At 35.3% G+C, this 25411-nt stretch overlaps 2 protein-coding genes across 2 annotated transcripts; one reads left to right on the top strand and one right to left on the bottom strand.

Annotated features, from left to right (window-relative positions):
• Positions 1-1925: 1925 nt before the first annotated feature.
• Positions 1926-10412, top strand: LOC109019266 (metal tolerance protein 10-like). Its single transcript, XM_035685734.1, has 6 exons — positions 1926-2377; positions 6589-6701; positions 7622-7867; positions 8844-8924; positions 9217-9447; positions 9751-10412. The coding sequence occupies exons 1-6, from the start codon at positions 2176-2178 to the stop codon at positions 10093-10095; spliced, it is 1218 nt and encodes a 405-aa protein (XP_035541627.1). The 5' UTR covers positions 1926-2175; the 3' UTR covers positions 10096-10412.
• Positions 10413-23462: 13050 nt separating this feature from the next.
• On the bottom strand, positions 23463-25044 carry LOC109019270 (transcription factor FER-LIKE IRON DEFICIENCY-INDUCED TRANSCRIPTION FACTOR). Its single transcript, XM_019001541.2, has 4 exons — positions 24520-25044; positions 23978-24181; positions 23724-23897; positions 23463-23605 (listed from the first exon to the last, which is right to left on the bottom strand). Exons 1-4 carry the CDS (start codon positions 24997-24999, stop codon positions 23501-23503), a joined length of 963 nt encoding a protein of 320 aa, XP_018857086.1. The 5' UTR covers positions 25000-25044; the 3' UTR covers positions 23463-23500.
• Between the last annotated feature and the right edge of the window lie 367 nt (positions 25045-25411).

The following is a 25411-nucleotide window of genomic DNA, read 5'->3' as shown; positions in this document are numbered from 1 at the left end:
CGATCCTTAGGCTGTTCGGTCCAGTCCAGGGTGAGAAAACCTAGATTGAATAGGTTCGGTCTAGTCTACAAAACCTCCTGAGACCAGACCGGATCGGACTGAACTCACTCCTATGTATGGTGTAAAGATTTTCAAATATAATTATTCATAAGTATTACATGAAGGCAAGATTAATGTTTCAAATCCCTTTTAAAGTTTTTTTTTTTTTTTTTTTTATTCTTTGGTTTGAGTTATTTGGGTTTTCCATTATATAACTGGTTTTAACTTATAACTTATATCACTTTACGAATTAAGTAATTTTAAGGTTTAGGGTGTAGGAGAGATAAGAACATGAAGTAGATTTTCAAGTATTTGTTGAGTATTTAATTATATTCGAGAAATAGCTATAAATATTCTGTCTCATTAATTATATTCGAGGATAGCTATAAGAACAAACTACCGATTATTTTGTCTTGTTTTATTTTTATTTAATAATAAAAAAATATTTTTTAATGATGTTGTGATATTTTTAAATGTATAAAAATATAAAAAAAATGTATTAAAAAAAAGAAATATAACTGTAGCAGGGTTAATAAATAAAATAAGGACAAAGAGATACTTTAATATTGAAGTTAAAATCCAAACAGTGTCACGTGCATAGATATCTCTCTCTCACACGCACATGTACATTTACAAATTTCCAATGTTTTAGTTATAAATTAAATAGGTTCAAATGTCAGTATATCAGCAACTTTTAAAAAAAAGATAAATTAATAAAAGTCAAGTACTTATAAAATAACTATGGAAAGGTTGAGATTATGTCCGTTTGGATTAATAAATCATCTCAATTAATTTTATTTTATTATTATAATTTTTTAAATTTTTATATAAAATATAATAAATAATTCAATTTTTTTAAATTTCAATTCAAATTTTTTAAATTTTAAAATAATAATAATATTAAAAAATAATATTCAAATAATTTTTTTTTTAATTTTTAATTTTTATTTAAAATCATTTCATTTTATTATCCAAACGGAGATGTTATATAAAAACTTAAAGTTGAGTTTAATTCCCATATTATAAATGAGTCAGATTTTTCGTTTTGAATAAGTAGGATTTTTTTTATATGATGTCATATTTATTATAATTTTTTAATTGAGATGCGGACTGCTTATACTATATGAGACGATACAATTTAATATATCTACTCTATTATAATAAGTGATTATTTAATTATGAATAATAATTTTTGTTATTTTTTTGTTAACTTTTTTTATTTTTCTGTTAAGTTCTGTTTCATTAAAAAATTCTTAAAATCCTTAACCATTTGACGTGTATCTCTATTGTAGAATTTAATGAAAAATTATGTTTTACCAAAAGATCATTAAGACCCTTGATCATTTGATGTGTAGTTCCCTTTTAGAATTTAATAAAGTATCATGTTTTATCAAAAGGCTCTTAATATTTCCACGGCACACATGAATTGACGTTATTTTTTATGTCCTTTTTGTTCTGACTGTGTACTCATTTTCTTTTCTTTTTTGTAGCAATTTTTTTAAATAAAAATTAATGATATTTTATTATTATATTGAGAGTAAATAGATAATCTAATATACATACAGACTAATGCTCATACTTTACTAAAATTTAAATTTTTTTTAATCTTATATTTTATTTTCTCAAATAAATAAACTATTAAATTTTTAATTTATTTATTTAAATCATTATATCAGGTGCATCTTGAGATTAACGCACCCGGAGCCGTCTCTAGTGTATAAATATATATGTATATATTTTCTTTTTCTAATTTTTTAAAAGATGAGATAACTTCCAAATGAAATTTGAAAGGAATAGACAACTTTAACCTTCTCTTTATTTTTCGAGAACTCGACTATATAGTTAGAAGAAAGTTGACAGAATTCCTTGTACGTAAGACACCGAGGTATTCCAGAATATAGGGGGAAAATAAGAGATCCGGAATTTACGTAGGATACATTCTGGAGTCCGTCCATATTTATACGTGCGGTTGTTACAAACTTTGCATTATACGACAGGCAATCTACTTTCTGAGGAGCGATACATGTGATTCCACAAATCCTTATAAACGTAGAAAGGGAAACCCTGCCCTTCGTTTGTTGCTACTTGCTAGCGAGAGACAGAGACAGACAGAGACAGAGACAGAGACAGAGCATCATGGAAGAGAGCAGGAACGAAGCCATTGATGCAACGCATGGGACTAACAAAAGGGAGCCTCTTCTGTCTCCAGATGTTGAGTTGGCGTCGAGAAGCGATTCATCGTCGTGGAAACTCAATCTGCAGGAGTTCCCGGCGCTGCCAGAGAGCCGAGATGGCGATCGAGATTCCTTCATTCTCCACCGCCTTCTTCGTACCCCAAGTAAGACTCCTTCACGAATCAAGAATCACGATGGTTCCTCGTTTGTTTGAGCATTATCTATGTAAATTTGATTTAAAAAAACACATCTGCTTCAAAAGGCAATCTTTAATACCTATACATATAAATATGTATGTATGTAGGTACGAATATTCGTAGGGCCTGGGACTGGACATGTCAATTTAGAATTGAAATAGAGTTTTTGATTTTGTTTGATTGTTTCTTTTGTTCTTTCTTTGCAAGATTTAGGGGAAGGTTCGGACAGTTAGACGAGAAGAAATGGTATTAGATAAAAGTTGAAAATTGAATAAAATATTATTATAATATTATTTTTAATATTATTATTATTTTGGTATTTGGAAATTTTAAATTATTTATTATATTTTATATAAAAATTTGAAAAAGTTGTGATTGTGAAATGAGACGAGATAAAATGAGTTGGAGTGATTCTTGAATCCAAATCCGGCCGCTCAGCTGGTTTGATTAAAAATGTTTTTCTTATTTCTTTATTTGATACAATTTGGTTTTTCTTGAAGACTGATCAGCTGACTCAAACGAGTTACTGATCCATGTGACTCGGTTGTTTGCGTCTAGCATCTGTCAGTGTACTGTTGGCCCTGTGACACGTTTTGCATAATGGGTAGAGATATATTGTTTTTTTTTCCCAGCACTAGTGGGAGGAGCTTTGGTGCTTATCCTGAGGTTTGGATATCGTAAACTTTGTATACTTTATCAAGACAAAAGAATTGTTTTTCCCATTGAGGGCATGTCCCATAATCCGACCAATTTTACTCTGAACATGATGCGTATTGGCTCATTGTTGCAATCTCTAAAATGCAACTTGGTGACCGGAAAAGAAAAAAGAATGCAACTTTTGTGAAAAGTTGTTGATGACAGAGGAACCCATATTGGAATATAATAGAATACAATAAGGATCATATCATGTAAGAAACAAGATGCGTGCACGCAAGTTTCCCATTATGTACCACACGTATATCTATTTAGTTATTTTCCGTAACTATAAAAAGCATTTAAAAAGGTCTAATCTTGTACTCATCTAGAAATGCCATGAAAGTAAGCGTTCATACATATCAAGAGAGAGCTCCTTTTTTTTATAAGTATATCGAGAGAGAATTCTAGGTTGCCTCTTTACTTAGGTCTTGCTCCCTTTGACAAGTCATGGAAGGGTGGTAAAATTTTAAGCCTAGTGTTCTGGTGGTTCTTGCTTTGAAATATGTTCTGTAATTATACTGGCTGAAAAGAATTTTAAGAATGTTAAATGCAGTTGTTACTTGTTAGAATATCATGTCAAACGTTGGTACTACTAAAGAAGTTGCTTTCACTTTGGCTGCACCTTCTTACAAAAATGCCATCCACCATTCAACTTTTATTATTCAGCAAGAGTAAGGATATACACAGCTTTTTTTTTTTTAGAACTCTGGATTAAATGGAGGATGGTTATATAATATTTCAAATTAAAAAATAAAAAGTTTTAGTATTTTTGGTGAAGTGACACTATCACATTGGTTGGTTGTTTATCCAACTAGCTTTTCTCAGTGGTACTGAAATTCTATTTGTGAGAGCTCCTTCGGATCAAATAATTGTATGGATATACTTGTTTATAATAAAACAGGTAGGAGGTGGTTTCCTTTCCTGGGCGTGACCATAGTAGCACCCTACCTACTGGGAACCTGATAGGAGTGGCCTAGATGGTAAGAAGCCACAAATGCTCCCTCAATCAGGTTTGAGCCACAATTTAGACTCCAACCCTATTAGGGAATTCAATGATCCTTAGGCAGCTAATTGAGAGTCCACTTGGGTGTAACCCATGACCTAGTACAGCCAAACCACTTGAAAGTAACCCAAGAACCATTGAGCCACCACCCTTGGTGCTATATGAATATTATTTTACTCATTCAGCAAATTCACTTTCCATTATTGCATGAGTTGTGTCATGTGTGGTTTGTTCTTCTACATTTAAATTTAGTTAATATCTCAAAGTAATATACGACCCCAGTCAGCATTATTTGTTGCAAAAACCCCAAGATGCTCCCCTACTTTCACCAAAGCATGATGATGCACCAATTAAGAAAAATGTGAAATGCGAGAAAAAAATTAGACAAGCTTCAAATTTGATTGAAGATATTAGGAAAATATAACTCCTCTGTTGCCTAAGAAAATTAAGCAACGCGAAATGCGAGAAAGAAATGAGACAAGCTTCAAATTTGATTAAAGATATTAGGAAAATATAATAAAATTGGGGTGGTCCTCTGTTGCCATTCCTACCTCAGCCCCTATTAATGAGAGGAGGGGTTTTAGCCAAAGAAGACTTGAACCAAATGCACTTTCAGATATATAAAAAAGAAAGTTGAGAACAAAGAATTTTTGGAAGGGGAATATCTTTTGATTGCGTTTCAATTGAAGATCCATGTCTTTCTCTAGGTTGGAGAAATGATGCTATATATATATATATATATGTATATATTAAGGAAACAAGGAAAAACACCTGTGCCTTTTTAATGTAACTTAGCAGCGTCTCCTCACAAAAGAGATTAAAAACTAAACTCCTTTAACACGTTGGTCCATTGTGGACATTTGACTAATAAAAAGAAAAGACGAAAGGTAAATTTTCCTATTGTTAATACATAAAATTATTTTGTATCTTTTAGCTGGAAAGAAAAAAAGGGATTCTAACTGTAGTCTTCCCGGTAAAATTTACTAGATTTATTTTGCTTTGCTGTACATGTGGTGTCACCATGAGGGAGGGAGGGTCCCTTTTCTATTCTTTTGGCCTAGTTCCCCTCCCTCCACAACTTGACTAGGCCTAGGTAAGGTGGGAGATTCATTTCATTTTTAAACAACAACAACAACAACAATAATAATAATAATAATAATTCTCAGTTCTTTTGATGACTTGATTGGTTGAAACTTTGTGTAACCTTTTCTTTTCCAGTTTTATCTAATGGGTAGTTGTAAGATTCCACATGAATGCCTTGTGCTTCTGATTTCCAGGATCAACAAGGGAAAAAAAATGCAGTCTCATTACATTGGGGGCCTTTAACTGATACATTTATATATTAAAGTTGAGGCACTAAGAAACCCCATTTTCTAAAGCATAAGTTTTCAGCTGGTACAATGCTTCTTTGATGTTACAGGAAGTCCCTATTCGTGTTGCAAATGACGTGTATTTTGCTGTCAGGTAGTAGTTATCTTGTCAACTGCTTTGATCATCTTCTGTAGTTGCCATCAAAAGTTGAGTGGTTGCATTAGTGATGTTTTATCAATTCTGAGTGATGGCTGCACATGACTTTCCAAGTTTAAGAAGGAAGCTAGAGATAAGGGGATGGAAATTGTAAGGACTAGAGATTGGTTATGAAAGCAGACAGCTGTTTGTATGAAGACATTTTAATGACCTTTCTGATGATGGCATGAAATATTGCTTAGGATAAAAAATATTTGGTGGTGTAAAAGAAGCATTTATACGGACTCTATCCTGTTCTGATCTTCAGCTGTTCTACAACCTGGAAAACAGTCCATGATTGGTATTCCATCCCATTTCTTCTGAAAGTAATTAACATAGCTAGCATAGTTCAATGCAGCAACTTTTGGCTAGTTTACGTCCTCCAGTATGGCTGGACTGGAGCAGGATTCTATCAAATGTGATGCTTTGAACAAGGCATTTCCTGCAAATATGATCCTGAAATCATTGACGGTTACAAATTGATTATTTAAGGTTGGCCAAATGTGGGGTCTTCCCATATTCTTTACTTGTTCTACAACAGCTACTCTTGTATGAATAGATAAATAAAAGGAAAAAAGATCTTTTGCCCTTGCAGTATGAAGAGAATTATTCTTGTTAGATGTCTATTGTGCTCTTCCATTTACCAACTCAGGCATTCTATGTGTTTTAGACTTAAGATATCTGAATGATGGAGTCAGAAGCTTTGTGGAATAACTCCTTGCACATTGTTTTGGGATCATATAGAAAGCGACTCTAGTAGACCTGACAACTTGGAAGTTTCCCTTAGGTTATTATGCTTATTGGTTTTTATGGTTGTAGTTATAATATTTGAATCATTTGATGTCGTCTTATCCATTACCATAGTTACTAAGAACTATTTTGGAAAATGAAACATCATCAAATGATGAATTTGGATGCTTCCATTCACCTTTTATCCCCTATAGTTATGACTTGACATGAAACTCGACCACAGGGAAACGAAACAAGGTTGCTGATTATTATAAGAAGCAAGAAAGGCTCCTTGAAGGGTTCAACGAGATGGAGACCATGACTGAAAATGGTTGTTTGCCTGATAGTCTAACAGAGGTTGGTTATTTTTTTATTTTTTATCTTTTGATAAGTAAGAAGTAATTGTATTGAGAAAGATAGGCATAGTCCAAGTACACATGAGGTATACATAAGAGTACACCAAGTTTAGAACTAGAAACTGTTACAAGAAAATCATGGAAGCTAAGACCAATTAACTCTAAAGCAATGGCCCACATAAATATAGTCTTCCAAAAAAAAAAAAAAACTCCTAAACTCCTCGGAGGATCCTTCATGATTCTCAAAAAGTGTATCATTTCTTTCTCTCCAAATACACCAGAAAATACAAATAGGAGCCATCTTCTACACAGCTGCAATCTGTGGTGTCCCTGTGATCCCTCTCCACCTAGCTAGTAGTTCCACCACTCTTCCCGGCATTACCCATGCTAATCTCATTCTGCTGAAAAAATAATTCCATATATGTCTCTTGCAAAATCACAATGTAAGAGTAAATGATCTACCGTTTCCCTACTATTCCTGCACATACAGCACGAGTCTATAATTATGAGTCCACGCCTTCTTAGGTTAGCCATGGTTAGTATCTTTCCTAAAGATCAGAGGTTGGTTGTTCTGCTTGCTTTTTTTTAACTGAACTCCCTTTATATAAGTCTTGCGATTTTTTAAGGGATTTTATTGTTAATATTCTTCTTTTCAATTGAATATTCTTTTTTGTTCAACTTGAGTATTTTGAATGCATTTCTTATAAATAAAGGAGGGCAGCTGAGTTTAATTGCAGAAAAAAAAATAATTCTATATGACAACTGTTTCTATTCACAATTTGTTTCCATGAACCTGGTTCATGAAAGTTCAAGGTTGCATCAGATACCACCCAATACCCCCAGTAAATAGAAACCATTATGTTTTTTTATTTTTTTTTATTTTTTTAATTTATTGTTAATCTGCAAACATGTTATTCTCAGGATGAGATGAAGCAGCTTGCAAAAAGTGAGAGGATGGCAATCCATGCATCAAACATAGCTAATGTTGTACTCTTTGCTGCAAAGCTATATGCTTCTATTGAGAGCAGATCATTGGCAGTTATCGCCTCAACCATGGATTCACTCTTAGATCTCTTGTCTGGGTTTATATTGTGGTTCACTGCACATGCCATGAGAAAACCAAACCAGTATCACTATCCAATTGGAAAGAAACGGATGCAGCCAGTTGTAAGTTCTCCGATCCTATAATTGGCTTCTGTGCTTCTGTCAATTCTTTGGATAATTTTAGCGCCACAACCGAAATGTTTTCTATCTGGCCAATAGTGCAAATTCAAGCCCCATGGCTGAGAGGCATCTACCTTATGCCGATCACCTTACTTCTAAAGAGAAGACCTACTCTTTTAGCTTCCTGTATTTTCTTTTCCAAAGTTCTTTTCAATTGCGTATTTCAGTAGATTTGAGTTGTGGATGTTGATAGTGAGAATTCATGTGGGCTTGGTTAGTGTTGCATTTGTGCCTCATGTGGTTTCTCAGAAATTCATGAAGAAAATTATTCATCTTAAACTAATTAGCATGTTAATCCCAAATACTTTTTTTTAGGTAGAATTAAGGTGTTAACCCCAAATACTTTCAAGACTAATGTATTTGTTTTTTATTTCCTTGATCCTTCTTGTAATCAATGGGGCAAATAAAACCTTGTGGCTATTTCAACTTTTACTAGTACAAATCGTAGGGGTAAAAAGCAATAGACATGTATTTGTGTTTGAAATTACTGTAACAGGTGTGGAGATTTTTTCGGCTCATGCTGTAGACTCCTCATTTCTTATCTAAATATTGGGCTTAGAGAATATTGAGTATACTAGTAACTAGCTCCTATTGGCAGAAGTGGTTTAATGGGAAAATGCATTGAACAAGAAATTTCTTGTTTTGATATTGGTGAAGTTCGTATACACGGCTTGCTTCAGTACATCAATCTATGAAATAGGAACAATGGAGTGTTGGGAATAAAATGGAGAACCAGTAAAACAATATAGTCTTGGGAATAAATAGCATCAATGCTGAGAATATGTTGGTTCCAACTATGAATTATGGGTTTGTGCACCCAAGTTATTCTAATAATTACAGCAGATACAGCCAGCACTGGATTTTACTAAACTTACACCATATTGCAAGAAATCTATACTAATTTAGTTTGAGTTTGCAGGGCATCATTGTTTTTGCTTCAGTAATGGCAACCCTTGGATTACAAATACTGATAGAGTCTGTTCGACAACTCATTTCAAAGGTATGTGATTTTGATGCCACTGCTCCAATAAGTTAAAGGTTGTAGATGACAGTGGACACGGACACATTAACCAAAGTTAGTTTTGAGAATTAGCACTCTTTCTGTCATCTCAGTGGTCTAATGTGTCAGTTATTGGTTTTTGCATAAAGAATGAGTTATGGCATAGGTTCAAGGTAACCAAATGTATGAGTTTCTAGAAAGACCAGTCTGAAATTGTTGATGGAATTTTGTGAATGATCTAAAACTTATTTATTGATAGTTTTAATATAATCTCCATTTGTTTTGATTACAGGCCCAGCCTGAAAGGAATCCCGAGAAGGAGAAATGGATGATTGGAATAATGGTCTGCGTAACTGTAGTGAAGTTTGTTCTCATGGTCTATTGTCGAAGATTTAAGAACGAAATTGTTAGAGCCTATGCACAAGATCATTTATTCGACGTTGTTACTAATTCAGTTGGTTTGGCAGCAGCTGTTTTGGCTATCCGTTTTTACTGGTGGATTGATCCTGCTGGAGCTATTATAGTGAGTTCATACACAGCTCATTTATTTGGCTTCTTTCCTTCTTTTCCTTTACTGTAGATAATGAGGTTCAGCGACTTTGAAAGTTTCTATTTTCCTTTCTTAAATCATCACAATCATCAGTATAACCTATCCTGCATAATGAAAGATTTGTACTTCCATTTTTATCTCTTTTGTTAATAAAGTAGATTATCAATCCTTCCCTTTACATGGCGCCGTATAAGTGGCATGAGGATGGGTTTTTGGTTTGCTACTTGTACTCAAAAGTTTGTCTATTTATGATGATTTCTTGAACCTGTGATGCAGATCGCTTTATATACAATGAATACTTGGACAAGGACAGTGATTGAGAATGTATGGTCACTAATTGGAAGGACAGCACCACCTGAATTTTTGGCAAAGTTAACATATCTAATATGGAATCACAATGAAGACATCAAGCACATTGATACGGTTAGAGCATACACTTTCGGTTCTCATTATTTTGTGGAGGTTGACATAGTTTTGCCACAAGACATGTTTCTGAACAAAGCACATAATATTGGTGAGACATTGCAAGAGAAGCTTGAGCAGCTCCCTGAAGTAGAGAGAGCCTTTGTACATATAGATTTCGAGTATAGTCACAGGCCCGAACACAAGATCGCAATCTAATGGGAATGACGACGACGACGGTGGTAGTAATGATCAGATCTCAACCTTTCCACGCACCAATAAGTATCTTATTCAAGATCTGGTACGTTCTACTTCTGCTGCAGTTTACCATCTGATGCCGGAACATCATTTGTCTTGAGTTTTCCAGCTCGTATACTTAATAGATTGAGCATCACTAGACAGTCTCTTATGCCAGGTTCTGATATGCAAGCCCTTTTATTGAATGAATTTGGATGATTTGTGAGTTGAGCTCCAAGATAAAACTTTGAAATCCTGTCAATAGTCAAACAAATGCAGGAAGCCTAATTCTCTGTTCCTTTTCACTTTAATTATAGCAGCAACATATGAAACCATATTGCAGGTACGCTGGGCAAATACATGAGAAATCACACGTTGCTATATGATGTAATCAGTTAGATGAGTAATGCAAAATTTATATGGGAAGGTATGACTTTTGGATGCGGTGTAAAGTCTAAGTTTTACACCCTCCAAGCATAAGTTTAAAATTTTAAAATAAAGTAGACCACATAGGATTATTACTTAAACCCCAAAATATGAAGTTTCAAAAACTCTTGTCACTGTTTTGGCCATTTCTCGGGGTGGTATTGAGATCTCATCCCAATTCAAAAAATCTAATTTGACAATAAAGTTTGATGGAAGAATCCTGGCTTTTGTAAGTACATACATCTTATCTACTTTTCCTAAAACAAGTACGCCAGCTCGTTTTCTCTCTAGCGAAAACACTCTCTAGAGAGGTTAAAAAATCTTAGGTTCTCTATGTTTTTCTCGGTTTTTTCTAAATTTTCCTACCATAGCACAGAGAAGTGCCGATCTATTGCTTTCTGGCCATCCAAAACCAGACCACAAGACTTGCCAGCCACCGATCCTTGGGATGGCAAAAGAAAAACGTCTAAAAGAGTAGCGGGTGGTCCTCAGGCGTGGCATTTTTGGGGTCAGGGACCTAAGATCTCTTAGATTCAACCAACGTCTAGTCTTCTAGTGTGGCCACCGCAGTTCTTAGCAATCTCCTGCGAGCGATTTGATGCTTCTCCAACTTGCTATCTTCCTATGTTATTGCTCATCCTAATCAAGAATCACGGGAAAGAGGTAGTGAAAGTCTTCTTCAATCAATCCAGACCAATGACATGCAGCACAGATTTCTGTATTATAGTCTGTTTATCGGACTGTATCAAAAACGCTTCAAGCGGCTTTCCTTTGTGAGAAATGGGTGGGGGTCAAGTCCTTGGCACCAGATTTCCTTTTTTTTTTTTTTTTTTTTTTTTCCTGTGTTGTACCATTTGGTTTGGGATGAATGATGGGGCCTCCCACCTTATTATCTCTTGCATCCTGTAACTGTTTTATATATCTATAACATGCTTGTTTAGAAAAAAAATACATACATCTTATCTATTGCTAGAAGCTAAATATGTCTTTATTATAGTTTTAGAAGGAATAAATTATTCCTGCCCATCTTCTTGGCGCTATATATTGGCCTTGTTTTAGAATTGGGATCAGACTATGCTCAAGTTGGTTTTGAATTAGTGTTAATATATTGTCTTGTCCAAAGCATTTGATCTTCTGCTCTTCTTTGCCTTTTTTGTGTAACGTGCTACCTATGTAAAGTTTCATAACACATTTGTTTGGGTAATGACCTTGTTTATTTTCTCTCTCAATACCTTTTTTTAAATAATTAAATAACAAACATGATATCATAGACACCTTACACTAGTCCATTGGAGCTCCACTAAGTAATGTTACATATAGTCGTAGAGTGTGCAAGCGCAACACAATCATTTTGAAAAATAGTGTTGTCCATTATTAAAAAAATTTTTTATGTAGGTACTATATTTACTCACTTTTTCAAAAAGATTATGTGACGTTTGTAAATTTCACGACTGTAAATATCATTTTTCTTGTTTAATTCCCCGTTGTCCTGCCATGCAAATCATCAACTATCAGTTTTTTTCCCTTAGCATCCATCAACTATCAATTATTACTGCCTATTGTACTGGAGAATACAAAAATAGAATAAAAAATGCCTATATGATGATATCAATCAGAGTAAATTTGCAGCACTTATGTACGTAGCAATTCAAAGACAGATTAGAATAGAAAAAGAAGTAAACAACAAATAGAATCATTTCATTATATGATGATTTGAGGAACCTCAACCTCCTTATCATTTATGAAACGTCTATTTATTTATCAATAGAGTAATGCTACATATAGTCTTGGAATGCGTAAATGCCGTACAGTTGTTTTGAAAAAGAGTTGGATCTACTATTAAAAAATTAATTTCTTTTCATATGTGTTCCATATTTATTCACTTTTTTCAAAGCGATTGCACGACCCTTGCACACTCATGACTGCAAGTATCATTTCTCTAATTTATATATATCCATAATATCATCTATGAAATAATTTCTTATTATAAATTATAAATTATTACATAAAATGTTAATACTAAATCACTAAAAATTTATAACTAATACTAATAGTCTAATATAGACTAATGACTATAGTTATAATTAATACTACAAATTTTTTTCTAAAAGTGTATAACTAATACTAATATTAAATATATAGTTTATAACTAATACTAATATATAACTTATAACTTATAACTTATAACTATATCAATAGTCTAATATTAATACTATTATATAGTCTAATATATTATTTAGCTATACTAATATATATAACTAATAGTTATAGACTATTTAACTATTTAACTAATACTAATAGTCTAATATAAACTAATAGTCTAATAACATGCAAGGACTTGTTATAGACTTGCAGTGCTTTGTTTAATGTATGATGTGTAAATTCTGTAAGTTATATCCATTGGACCATTAGTCATAGACTCATAGCGGATGAAGCAGTTTATTGCAGATTTTTTTTTTCAGTTTTTGTAGTAGTTATATATATAAGTTTGTTGCAGATTGTTTTTAGTAAAGCAGTTTTTTGGAAAGCAGTTTTTACTAAAACAGATTTTAGTTAATCAGATTTTTTGTAGTAAAGCAGATTTTTTTAGTAAAAGTTAAAACAGATTTTTTTAATAAAAGTATAAAATAGATTTTTTTAAATCAGTTTTTTTTTTATAAACATTTTTAATGACAAATTGTGAAACTTACATTTAAAAAAATCCGGAAAATAGGACCGGACTGGATCGAAAACTGGTAAAACCGGAAGTACCGGTTTATGAGGGTAACCGGTGTGTAATCGATTTTGAAAAATACAAAACCAGTACATACTGGTTCGGTCCTAGATTTTGTCCAAAACCGAACCGGACCAGACTGGCTATACCCCTGCTAATTGCAACTTTGAAAGCTAACAACAGTGAGATAATTATCTATATATCCTTTGTGTAAGGGAAAAGTATAGTTCGGACCATTAAATTATGATGAGATTTTCATAGTTTAAACTCTAAACTATTAAAATTGAAATAGTGCACATTTGGATCCACATCCGGATTTTTAAAAACGGGCGGATACCTATCCGGGTAAAACCAGTTACAATCTGGTCGGATATTCTGTTTTAACCATTATGTCAAGGACATGATCTTAAATCGAGGGTTAAGGACAAAAGCTACATAAACAATCATGTCATCTTATCCGTGTTCTCTCAATATTTATCAAACTTAAGCTTCATATTAGACACCATGCTCATCAACACACCATCTTCACCCTGACACATTTTGTACAAAGCGTGCTCAATTGTACAAAGTTGCTGGAATGGTATATTTGAGGTCACGTACAGTGAGCTAGAGATTTTTTTAGAAGATCATCCACATTCATATATTTTCAATGTATAAGCATTTAATTCCTAAAAGCTTGTTCATGATGAAGACAAGGCAATTGTTGTGAGTGCAATTAATTAATGTGGTAAAACCATATATGTATATATATTTGGTATCCTAATTCTTTATACAAGTGTAGTTATTTAAAGTCTCTGAAGAGAAGATAAGAGAATAAACCTCTCTAGGTCTCCTACATAGAGGCGATTCTACTGTTTGTGTTGCAGTTTTCTTTCTTGCTTAGATTTGGATTGTTATGGTCAAGATCTATGGAGGAAAATCTGAATGATTTGTATATGCAACTTTCTTTGACTGAGTAGGAGACTGATGAGGTTGTGGTGGAGCCAGAAAAGTTAGAAGATAAAATCTTAAGCGGGGGCAAGTGTTTGATATTGAAACTATTAACAAAAAAGTATTATAACAAGGAAATCTTTAAAGCTACGATGAGGAAAACTTGGAGGACTGAGATGCAAGTATGTTTCCATGATCTAAGTGCAGCTTTGTTTTTTGTGGATTTCGATGACCGCCAAGATAAAGAACGTGTGATCAGAGAGGGCCCATGGTCGTTTGATAAGCAGCTTGTATTGGTGAAGGAGGTAGATGGTTGTCAATAGGTTCAACAAATTCAACTCACAGAGGCTTTGTTTTGGATTTGACTCCATGATCTTCCTCTTATGGCTAGGAACAAATATGTGGGATGTCTGGTAGGAAACAAAAGTGGCAAGGTAGAGGAGGTGGATCTGGATGAGGGTAAAATGGCTTGGGGGGAGTATATGAGAGTTTGAGTTGCTATTAATGTCCTACATCCTCTGTTACGAGATACCAAAATTTCCATTGGTGTAGGTAAATCCTTTTGGGTTAGATTTTCTTATGAAAAACTTCCCAACTTCTGTTATGAGTTGTGTTGTCTTGGCTATGTTGATAAGGATTGCCTCTTATGGAAACAAATGTCTATGCAATCTGAAGGTGCAATCTGAAGATGTTGATCTTCCATATGGTGCATGGTTGAGAGCTACTGGTTTTGGAGATCATAGAAATGGTTGGAAGATGAGGGAGAATGTTCTAGTGTGACAAAGATCACCTTCTGTGGGGATCTCAGCTCCGGCAAAGAACGGTGGGAGGTTTCAATGGAGACAGCTAGAGAGTCTTCGACAGGAGGTGCAGGTGGCGTGAATTGCGGAAGTGATTATCATGATGAATTTCAAAATGTAACAGCAACGGAGGTAATAGCCACATTGAATAAGGATAAGCAATTGGAGAGTTTGGTGGAGAAGACTTCTGAGAAGATAGATGTTTAGGCTTCGGAAGGTGGTTTTGAGTTTAATGCAGTTGCTAACTGTTATGATAATGGGAGTGAAGAACAATTACCTAGTAATGATGGGCCAGATAAGGATGGGCTTGCCTAGTCGAGAACGTCTGTTATATCTGCTCATGTGCATGAGAAGTCCATGGCTATTGTATCAAGTGATGGGTCAGTTGGGGTTCAAAGGCTGACTGAGAGGGACCTTGCTAAATGTGGGAAACCTGATGGTATTACTAGCAGAAAGTGGAAATGAGTGTCGTTTCTAAATGAAGCGATAGATCCGATGATAATAGCAAAACGGTCTTTAGGTGGTTTGAGGAAAAGGAAAGTGTTTTGTTATGATGAGGACGTGGGTGAGGAGACTGATGGCGGGTTGGCAAAGAGGCAAAATCTCACCACATCTGCTGCGGGCGAGGATATGGTTTCAACAGCAGAAAGATCGGCGGTGTCTAGTGCCGCCGGGAGCTATGAAGATAATGAGTTGGAATGCCTATGGGCTTGGGAACGCACGAGGCATTCGAACCCTCTATGATATGATCAAGAGGGAAGGGCCCGATGTGTTGTTCTTGGAGGAAACTAGACTCACTGTCCGTGAGTTTGAGCAATGTAAGTACAAATTAGATTTTTCTAATTGTTTACCGATTGGTTCTTGTGGAAGAAAGGGGGGTTTAACAATGTTATGAGGGAAGGAGGTGGATTTTTCTATTATTAATTTTTCTAATTCCCATATTGATGTTGTTGTCAAGTGTGATAATTTGAGGAAAGGTTATTTGTTTTTAACTAGAATATATGGAAACCCAGATGCGAATCTAGGATAGAGGACTTGGGATTTGATTAGGTCTGTGCCATAATAATGAGAATCCTTGGTTGGTTTTGGGGGACTTTAATGAAGTATTGCACCATCATGAGAAGAGGGGTGAGAGGCCTCGTCCTAAGAGGCAAATTGCATCTTTTAGGGATGTGGTAGGAAAGTGTGATTTGAGGGATTTGGGTTTTAAAGGGTATCCTTTTACATGTTGTAATAGTAGAGAAGGGGCACAATGTATAATTGAGAGGCTAGATAGGTGTTTGGCTAACACTTCTTGGTGGCATATATTTCCTAATGCTACTATCACTCATGGTTTGATGACATATTCGGATCATGTTCCTTTATGGGTGGATCTGGAGGGGGTAGTTGAGTCTTCAAAAACAAGGAAACTAATTAAGTTTAAGGCAATGTGGGTGGGTGAGCAAGCTTGTGAGGATATTATTAAAGAAACTTGGGGTATGTGTGCTTCTCATGAGTGAGTTGGTGGATTTAATTAAAACTTATGGATATCAGTTGGATGTTTGGAATAGGCACTCTTTTGGACATGTGCAAAAACAGCTTCATTAAGGAAAACAACATATGGTAATGCTTCATGAAAGGGGTTATTTGGGTGCTAATAGAGATGAACATGAATTGACAAGAGATGAGGTTCAAAAATGGCTTGAAAGGGATGAAATTATGTGGAGATAAAGATCAAAGGCTCTGTGGCTCAAAGAAGGTAATCAAAACTCAAAGTATTTTCATATGAAGGCTTCTCAGAGAAGTTGGAAGAATAAGCTTGTAAAGCTACAAGATGATAATGGGTTTTGGCATGAATCTGAAGGAAGGGATAGGGTGATTATTGATTACTTCATAAATTTGTTTACTTCTTCAAACCTGAAGGGCTCTTTGGAATTTTTGGAGCCTTTAGCTAGTAGAGTGACTAGTCAAATGAATGAGGATTTTAGCAAGGCCTATTCTGAAGATGAGGTAAAGGTTGCATTTCAACAAATGAACCCTACAAAAGCTCCTAGTCTAAATGGCATGTCTCCAATTTTTTTTCCAAAAATATTGGCTTGTGGTGGGAGAGTCAGTGACTTCTACAATCTTGGATGCTTTGAATTCAGGTTATTTTCCAGCTTCCTTAAATCATACATATATTACTCTTATTCCAAAAAAGAAGTCACCTTCAAAAGTTTATGATTATAAGCTCATTAGTCTTTGTAATGTGGTCTATAAATTGATTGCTAAGGTGATATCCAATAGATTGAAAACTGTCTTGTCTTTTGTCATTGGGAAGAGTCAAAGTGCTTTTTTCCCTGGTCAGTTAATCACAGATAATGTTCTAATTGCCTATGAGTTAGTTCATTATCTTAAACAAAAGAAGAGAGCAAAAATGGGGTTATGTCTCTAAAATTATACATGAGTAGGGCATATGACAGAGTTGAATGTAGTTTTATAAAATCAATGATGGAGATCATGGGTTTCAATCAAAATTTATCCACATGATCATGTATTGTGTCATTTGAATTTCATTTTCTGTGCTGGTAAATGGTGATCCCAAAGTGCATGTTTTACCAAGTAGAGGGTTGAGACAAGGGGAGCCATTGTCCCCTTATCTCTTTCTTATCTATACTAAAGGCTTGACTACTTTACTAAAGGAAGCATGGCTGAGGAGGGAGATTTCTAGTCTTAAGATTTGTAGGGGTGCTCCAAACATTACTCATCTGCTAGTTGCAGATGATAGTGTTATTTTTTGTAATGCTGGGGTGGGGGAAAATAGAAGAGTGCAGGCTATTTTGAAAACATAAGAAGTTGTTTCTAGTCAAAGGATTAATAAGGAAAATACTACTATGGTTTTTAGTGGCAATGTTAGTAGGGAGGTTAGAGAATAGATAAAACTGTTGTGGGGGAAACAGTGAGATTCAATAGTATGAAAGATATTTAGGTCTCCCTCCAATTGTGGGTAGGTCAAGACATCGAGCTTTTTCATTCTATTAAACAAAAATTTTGGCAAAAGCATCAATGTTGGAAAGAAAATCTATTTTCACAAAGGGGAAGGAAGTGCTATTAAAAGCAGTGGCACTTTCTATTCCAACTTATTCTATAAGTTATTTTCTTTTACCATCAAGTTTGTGTTCTGATTTGAAGGGTTTAATGTCAAAATTATAGTGGGGACAAAAAGGAGATGAGAGAAAGATTCATTGGCTAAGTTGGTCTAGAATGTGTGAGGCAAAGTCATGTGGAGGGATGGGGTTTAAAGATCTTAGGGTCTTTAATCTAACTCTCTTGGCTAAACAAGGATGGAGGCTGATGCAAGATGAAAACTCTCTAATATTCAGATTGTTTAAAGCAGGATATTTCTCTCACTTGAGTTTTGAGCAAGCTGGTTTGGGAAATTGTCCAGCATACACTTAGCGGGGCATATGGGAAGCAAAGAAATGGCTACTTAATGGTTGTAGATGGAGAATTGGAGATGGAAGAATTGCCAGAATTTGGTCTGATCAATGGATATCAGGCATGCTGCTTTAGCTTCAGAAGGAATTCTCAGAATAGAAGGTACACAAGAAGACTCAGTGGCTACTATTATTGATGATGATACAAGAATGTGAAGTGTTAAGAAACTTAGATCTCTCTTCAATCCAAGTGTGGTGGCTGATATCCTAAAGGTAGTTATCTGTCCAGAGGTTACTATTTGTAACGTCCCAATAGAAGGCCCAAACCACATGGCCTATACTCCAAAAGGACTAGTCAATGATACAATTAGAGCCCCATTGGAACTTTATAAAGAGCAAGAACTTTTCCTTCCCAAGCAATGTGAGATCTCATACACCACCTACCCTTATCCATATCATATGGGGTATCACAATCTACCCCCCTTAAATTTCTGACGTCCTCGTCGGGCCTGTGCATTGTAGGTGGCACGGCTCAAATCCCACATTTCTGGTTGGGATAGGCTCTGATACCATTTGTAACGCCCCAATGGAAGGCCCAAACCACATGGCCTATACTCCAAAAGGACTAGTCAATGATATAATTAGAGCCCCATTGGAACCTTATAAAGAGCAAGAACTTCTCCTTCCCAAGCAATGTGGGATCCCATACACCACCCACCCTTATCCATATCATATGGGGTATCACAATCTACCCCCCTTAAATTCCCGACGTCCTCGTCGGGCCTGTCCATTATAGGTGGCACGGGTCAAATCCCACATTTCTGGTTGAGATAGGTTCTGATACCATTTGTAACACCCCAATGGAAGGCCCAAACCACATGGCCTATACTCCAAAAGGACTAGTCAATGATACAATTGGAGCCCCATTAGAACCTTATAAAGAGCAAGAACTTCTCCTTCCCAAGCAATGTGGGATTCCATACACCACCCACCCTTATCCATATCATATGGGGTATCACAATCTACCCCCCTTAAATTCCCGACGTCCTCATCGGGCCTGTCCATTATAGGTGGCACGTCTCATGTGATACCCCATATGATATGGATAAGGGTGGGTGGTGTATGGGATCCCACATTGCTTGGGAAGGAGAAGTTATTGCTCTTTATAAGGTTCTAATGGGGCTCCAATTGTATCATTGACTAGTCCTTTTGGAGTATAGGCCATGTCGTTTGGGCCTTCCATTGGGGCGTTACAAATGGTATCAGAGCCTATCTCAACCAGAAATGTGGGACTTGACCCGTGCCACCTATAATGGACAAGCCCGACGAGGACGTCGGGAATTTAAGGGGGGTAGATTGTGATACCCCATATGATATGGATAAGGGTGGGTGGTGTATGGAATCCCACATTGCTTGGGAAGGAGAAGTTCTTGCTCTTTATAAGGTTCCAATGGGGCTCTAACTGTATCATTGACTAGTCCTTTTGGAGTATAGGCCATGTGGTTTGGGCTTTCTATTGGGGCGTTACACTATTGATATAAGAATTTGGGCACATGAGATAAGTGGATCATTTAGTGTGAAAAGTTGCTATAGGTTTATCAAAGCAAGATTGGGCTCACATAGTGTAGAAGCCTCAACAACTGGTTCTCATCAAATTCTATGAAAGCAGATTTGGAAGATGCTAGTGCCAAGTAAAATTAAAATCTTTGCTTGGCGTGCTTGTAAAGAAGGGCTTCCTACAAAAGAAAATTTAATGAAAAGACATGTACTAACTGAGGGGCCATGCTGTTTTGTGGTTTCCAGTGTGAAGATCTTCACCATGCTTTGGTCAGTTGTGATAGTATTAACAGTGTGTGGAAATAGTTGATACTAGAAATGTCCATTGATGCTAGAATGAAAATTTATGAAGTTGCTTTGAATGTATGTGAAGGATTATTAAAAGATAAGATGCCACTTTTCTTTAGTTTGGCTTGGAGCTTTTGGTATAGAAGAAACAAGATGGTGCATGATCAGGTGATGTTGAATCCAAAAAAGGTTGCTGAAAATGCTATTATCTTATTCAAAAGTTTTAAAGAGGCTAGATTTAAATTAAGCATTCAGTTGAAGCGTCATTTTCAATGGAAGCCTCCTCCAGTAGGTATGCTAAAGCTCAATGTTGATGGGGCCATTTTTGGAGAGCTATGTAAATCAAGTATTGGTGCAATACTTAGAGATGAAGAAGGAAATGTGATTATGGCTGCTAGTAAGATTGAGAACGAGGTTGAGGAAGATGAAGCAATTGAATTAACTGCAATTTTCCGAAGTCTTCAGTTGTGTGTTAGCATGGGCATTACAAAACTTCTAGTAGAATCTGACTACTTGTTGGTTGTGGAGGCTTTATAGCAAAATAGTATGGAGTGATCGATGTTAGGACTGTTATATAGAGAGTAAATCTCTCTCTTCATGTTTTGTTGAATGTAGTTTTGTTTATATTCATAAAGAAGGTATATGGCAGCACATAGGCTTGTTGGCAATGCAAAAAATGTGGATAACATTGATATGTGGTGGGATTGTATTTCAGACTTTCTTTCTCAAGTCTTTTGGCTTGATAATTAATGCCTGTAATCTTCTTTTATTAATGAAAGTTTGTTTTCTTATATATATATATATGTTATAAAAGAAACAAAAAAGATTATTAATGAGAATAATTTTGTAAACCTTGCTCTTCATACAATCGGACAACAGTTAGATATGATTGAAGAAAATGTTGAAAAACCTATTTTTACTTCAAATCCTATTTTCAAAATTGAAAATCTTTTGGTTCATCCCAATATATATATATATATATATATATATATATATATATATATATAAAAGTCTCTGAAGAGAGTTGCAGGAATAGTAATATGATGTTGGCAGAGTTGGTCTTGGTCTTGGAGGTGTAAACATAAATATAATCTTTAGCAGTAACTTAAACTGTTAATTGCATAGCACCAAATTCATTTAATTTAGCAGTATATCTATGAAGCACTGCTACTTCTTATACTTGGCAGAAAATAGAAAATTTAAATTTGATTTTTTTTTTCTCTCTTTTGTAAACTCTCTAGATCAGTGAGTCACAAATCATGACTAGCTAGTTCGATTTGGTTTTTTGAACCAATCGAAAAATGAAAAACTTGTTCGATCGGTCTCATTATTGCTGAAGAGGAATTGAGTGTCGAAGTTAATAGTACTGATACAAAACTTGTCAAAAGCACCAACATCTAAAATGTTTTTTTTTTTTAATGTTTCATGTGATGAAAAGAGAGCCTTGCCTTTGCCTTTGGCACTACCTTTTAATATTGGGATACATGGAGTACTAGTGTCCCTTTGATTGTACCTTACCTTCTCATGGAACTTTGGAGTCGATTTGTAATCTTCCTTAAGCTATTATCAAGTAATTTTCAACTATTGTGAATAATTTAGGCTGTAGTTGTGGGAAATAATTGGGAGTAATTTGTATACACTGTTTTGATGCTGTAATCTGGTGTCTAGTTAATTGTATATGTATCTTTGCAGGTTTACTGCTTTGCTTCTTTTTTTTTTTTTTTTTTTTAATGATATTGTAGTAATTTGGCTTGTTGCTTTTCTTTTTTCAAAAGCACCACGCGCTGGGAATTTATATAGCTAATAGCTATAGATTTTGCCCACGGACTGGAATATCTACGTGAGTATTGTTCAGTTCAAGTTATACATGATCGTAATCTGACAAACAAAGAGAACATTTTAGCAAGGAGATTTCCAACCCGGATGAAAAATTATCATTGCAGGTTTCTCAAAACAAAAGCTTTGTTATGATCATGAGAGTTAAAAGTTTAAACAAATTAGTATACAACAGTATAAGACTTTTGGATCAATAGTTAGGTCTTTAATAATTGGTACTAATAGATTCGTAAGGACCATGTCACAAGTTCAAGTCACGAAGGGAACGACCTATATGCTGGATTAAAATATCTTGGTATTATGTATAGGTATGATGTTAAGTCATTGAATACTGATAGATGAGTGAAGCCATTAAAAGAGAAAAGGCTACCACCGGATCAATATTGATAAAGTGGGCCGTAGTGGATGTCGGATTTAGAAATTTGATGGAATGTTATGATCTTGAGGATTAAAGATTTAACTAAATTAGAATACAAGTCTTAGGACTTTTAGATTAATGGACGGGTCTTTAACAAGCTTTTGACTGAAATCTCGGTATCCAGTTACAACTTGTGTGCGAATCCAATTTTACACATCCGTGACCCGCACCATACGGGTACATCCAGATACCCGGATGAACAGTATGAATTATTAATGTTGCCGTGTGGTGGTGGAGCATCAATGATTGATATAACATCGTTGAAAAAAAAAATAAAAAGAAATGTACGATATGAGGGTGATCTGTACCTCGCGTGGCTGCTGACACTAGTACAAGATTAATTAATCCAGGATTAAAGTAGCAGCTAAGTGAGGGAATTAATTAGAAGAATATTAAGCACTAAACTATAAATTAAACCAGTTGATGACCTCTTAATATATATTTTGCTTGGGGTTCTATAGCATTTTGTTTGTTCCTTAGTACTGTCACTATAAGAAAATCACTTTTTTCCAGCGTTTAATTTCGCCGCAATTGGTTTCTAAAAACTATTCCCAACGATTTATATGTCGATGCACGTCGGTTAAGCATTTATTTGTTTAGTTTAGTTTATAACTTCTCAACCCCCCCCCCACCAAACAAGTCATCGAGTACAGTATCTAGTTTAGCAGCGCGCATGCTTCAATTGATCATCATCATCATCATGATTTTACATAACTCAAAAAACAACTCAAGTACTTCCAAATTGATGGAAAATAGAAGCAGTAGCTAGGGACGCCAATTGCTGTTACTTCAATAAATCATGAAAAAAGAGGATAATTGCATGCGCCTATAAGGTAGATAGATCGTCACATCGGCAAAACCTTATAAAATGAGGTGTCCCACGTCAAAGAGCATACCAACTAATCTTTAACAAGCAACTTGCATAAATATATGATTCTTTAAACCCTTGGTTCAAGAGAGCCCTGGCAGAGAGAGAGAGAGAGAGAGAGAGAGAGAGAGAGAGAGAGAGAGGGAGGGCGAGAGATTAGGCAGATAAAGGTATTATAAATTCAAACCCTTGGTTCAAGAGAGCCCCGGCAACCCATAACTTCAAATTTGGCAAGTTCATCTCCTTTTCATAATCTCTCACCTATTTTGATCAAATGGCAACCAACGAGTTAGACTTATGAAAACTTGAAGGAACCAGGAAAAAGAAGATTTAGGAAGAGGAAATATATATGGCATTATAGAAATAGAAAAAACCATACATTTAATGTGAATGTGAGTACAAATCTGTCAGAAACTGTGGCCAAGTTGGAACTCTGAACAATGAAGCCGGTAAGGGATTCAAGAGCTTTGTAAAGTGATAAAGACACCCCTCTTCCCTTGCTGCTCGCCAATCTCACATAAAACTCTCTTTCCTCCACTTGAAACACATCCATCTACATTGACACATGAACATTTCGTAAGTACTTTCCCACAGCAGTATATGAAATGACTGAATGATTTCTACCAAATAAACCTGTATGATCTTCTTGCAAATCAGATGGTTGCCTTGTTGCACTTGAGTCTTCTTAGGGCTTTCATGAGTTGGTCCTTGATCATGTCTTTTTGATCCTGCTAAAGATGCTTCAAGACCCGCGATCTCAGCTTTCAGCTTCTTAGCCTTCATTTGCAGTTCTTGCACATAAAGCACAGCATCTCCAACAATGGAGGCCTTGTCCATCTGCAGTACATGCATGTCCAACCAATATCGTTTATATAGTCATGCTCAAGATTTGCAACGAAATGTGCCTTGCATGCAGCCATTTTATACATGGAAATAACTTCATGTCTAGGTAAACTGGAGTACTTCCATTATATATATATATATAAAATAAAAAAACTGGACTTTCTATTTCCCTTTTGATTTCAGCCAAACTTCTTGATCATCTAGCTACTAGTTTAGTGCTCTTCGCAACATGGGTTAATTACTATATATGCAACCTAATAATGAATTGGATAATCATCATAATCAGAGATACAAACAAATTATATATGTTCACCTAAAAGGGCCAGACATACTTTGGTTATGTTAGGGACCAAGGAACGCAATGCATAAAGCTTCTCCTTCATCCTTCCCCTTCTCCTACGCTCTGAGATCAAAGTTCTTGACCTATCAACCTTTCCTGATCTCTTTGTCGGCGTTGTAGTTGTCGTGGTGGTGGTAGCAGAAGAATCCTCGTCATCAATATCCTCTTCATGGTCCATCGCATCCCCTTCAAAACATGGCAACTTATGAAAAATCGAATGATCTGGGACGTCGGACACCATTGTTGCATTGTAATCATACATGTCCCCCGGCGGGGTCGATACTCCAAACTGGTTATCCATAAAACAACCATTGATAAGGTCATGAGTATCAAAATCGACAACTGGGTCTTCATGACATTCTCCTCGAATCAAATCGATGCAGTGATTGAAGTTAGCCTCTTCGATGAAATCATGCAACGCATGATCAAAGTCATTGAGATGCATCAATGAGTTTTCTGCAGAGGCATCCATGATATCCCTGTCAAATTTCTCGGGGGGAAGAAGGGTTTATTACTACTAATTTGTTACGAGAACGTACATTAATCTTGAAATGGTTTATATATATATATATATATATATATATATATATAATTTTTGGTGTGAACGGAATCAAATCGGACGTTTTCTATTCTACGGTTTAATACCATTAAAATATAGGGGGTTGACAAATCTTAGGATTTTAATACTGGGATTAAGGGAATCACTCGGTGTAATCATGTTTCTCGTACTAGTATTTAATTAGCGTTGTTTATAATGATGCTTCCGACCAAGAAGAAACTGTACAGAAAATTAAATTTTTTTGTTTTCTTTTGGACCCGATAATTGCTTTCTGTTGTCTAGATTCTTTGTGCAGTGTTCAGAAAATAGAAGAATACATGGAGAT

The sequence above is a fragment of the Juglans regia genome, chromosome 2 (genome assembly GCF_001411555.2).
Source record: "Juglans regia cultivar Chandler chromosome 2, Walnut 2.0, whole genome shotgun sequence".
Classification (NCBI taxonomy): domain Eukaryota; kingdom Viridiplantae; phylum Streptophyta; class Magnoliopsida; order Fagales; family Juglandaceae; genus Juglans; species Juglans regia.
This window is presented reverse-complemented; position numbering and strand designations above follow the sequence as displayed.

Excerpts from the sequence above, each read along its gene's own strand:
- LOC109019266 (XM_035685734.1), top strand. The coding sequence starts at position 2,176 with ATGGAAGAGAGCAGGAACGAAGCCATTGATGCAACGCATGGGACTAAC. Across the intron at positions 2,378-6,588 it reads CCGCCTTCTTCGTACCCCAA|GGAAACGAAACAAGGTTGCT; the intron begins GTAAGACTCCTT and ends ACTCGACCACAG. Across the intron at positions 6,702-7,621 it reads TGCCTGATAGTCTAACAGAG|GATGAGATGAAGCAGCTTGC; the intron begins GTTGGTTATTTT and ends TGTTATTCTCAG.
- LOC109019270 (XM_019001541.2), bottom strand. The coding sequence starts at position 24,999 with ATGGATGCCTCTGCAGAAAACTCATTGATGCATCTCAATGACTTTGAT. Across the intron at positions 23,898-23,977 it reads TTTGCAAGAAGATCATACAG|ATGGATGTGTTTCAAGTGGA; the intron begins GTTTATTTGGTA and ends GTGTCAATGTAG. Across the intron at positions 23,606-23,723 it reads TACTCACATTCACATTAAAT|GTGAGAGATTATGAAAAGGA; the intron begins GTATGGTTTTTT and ends TGATCAAAATAG.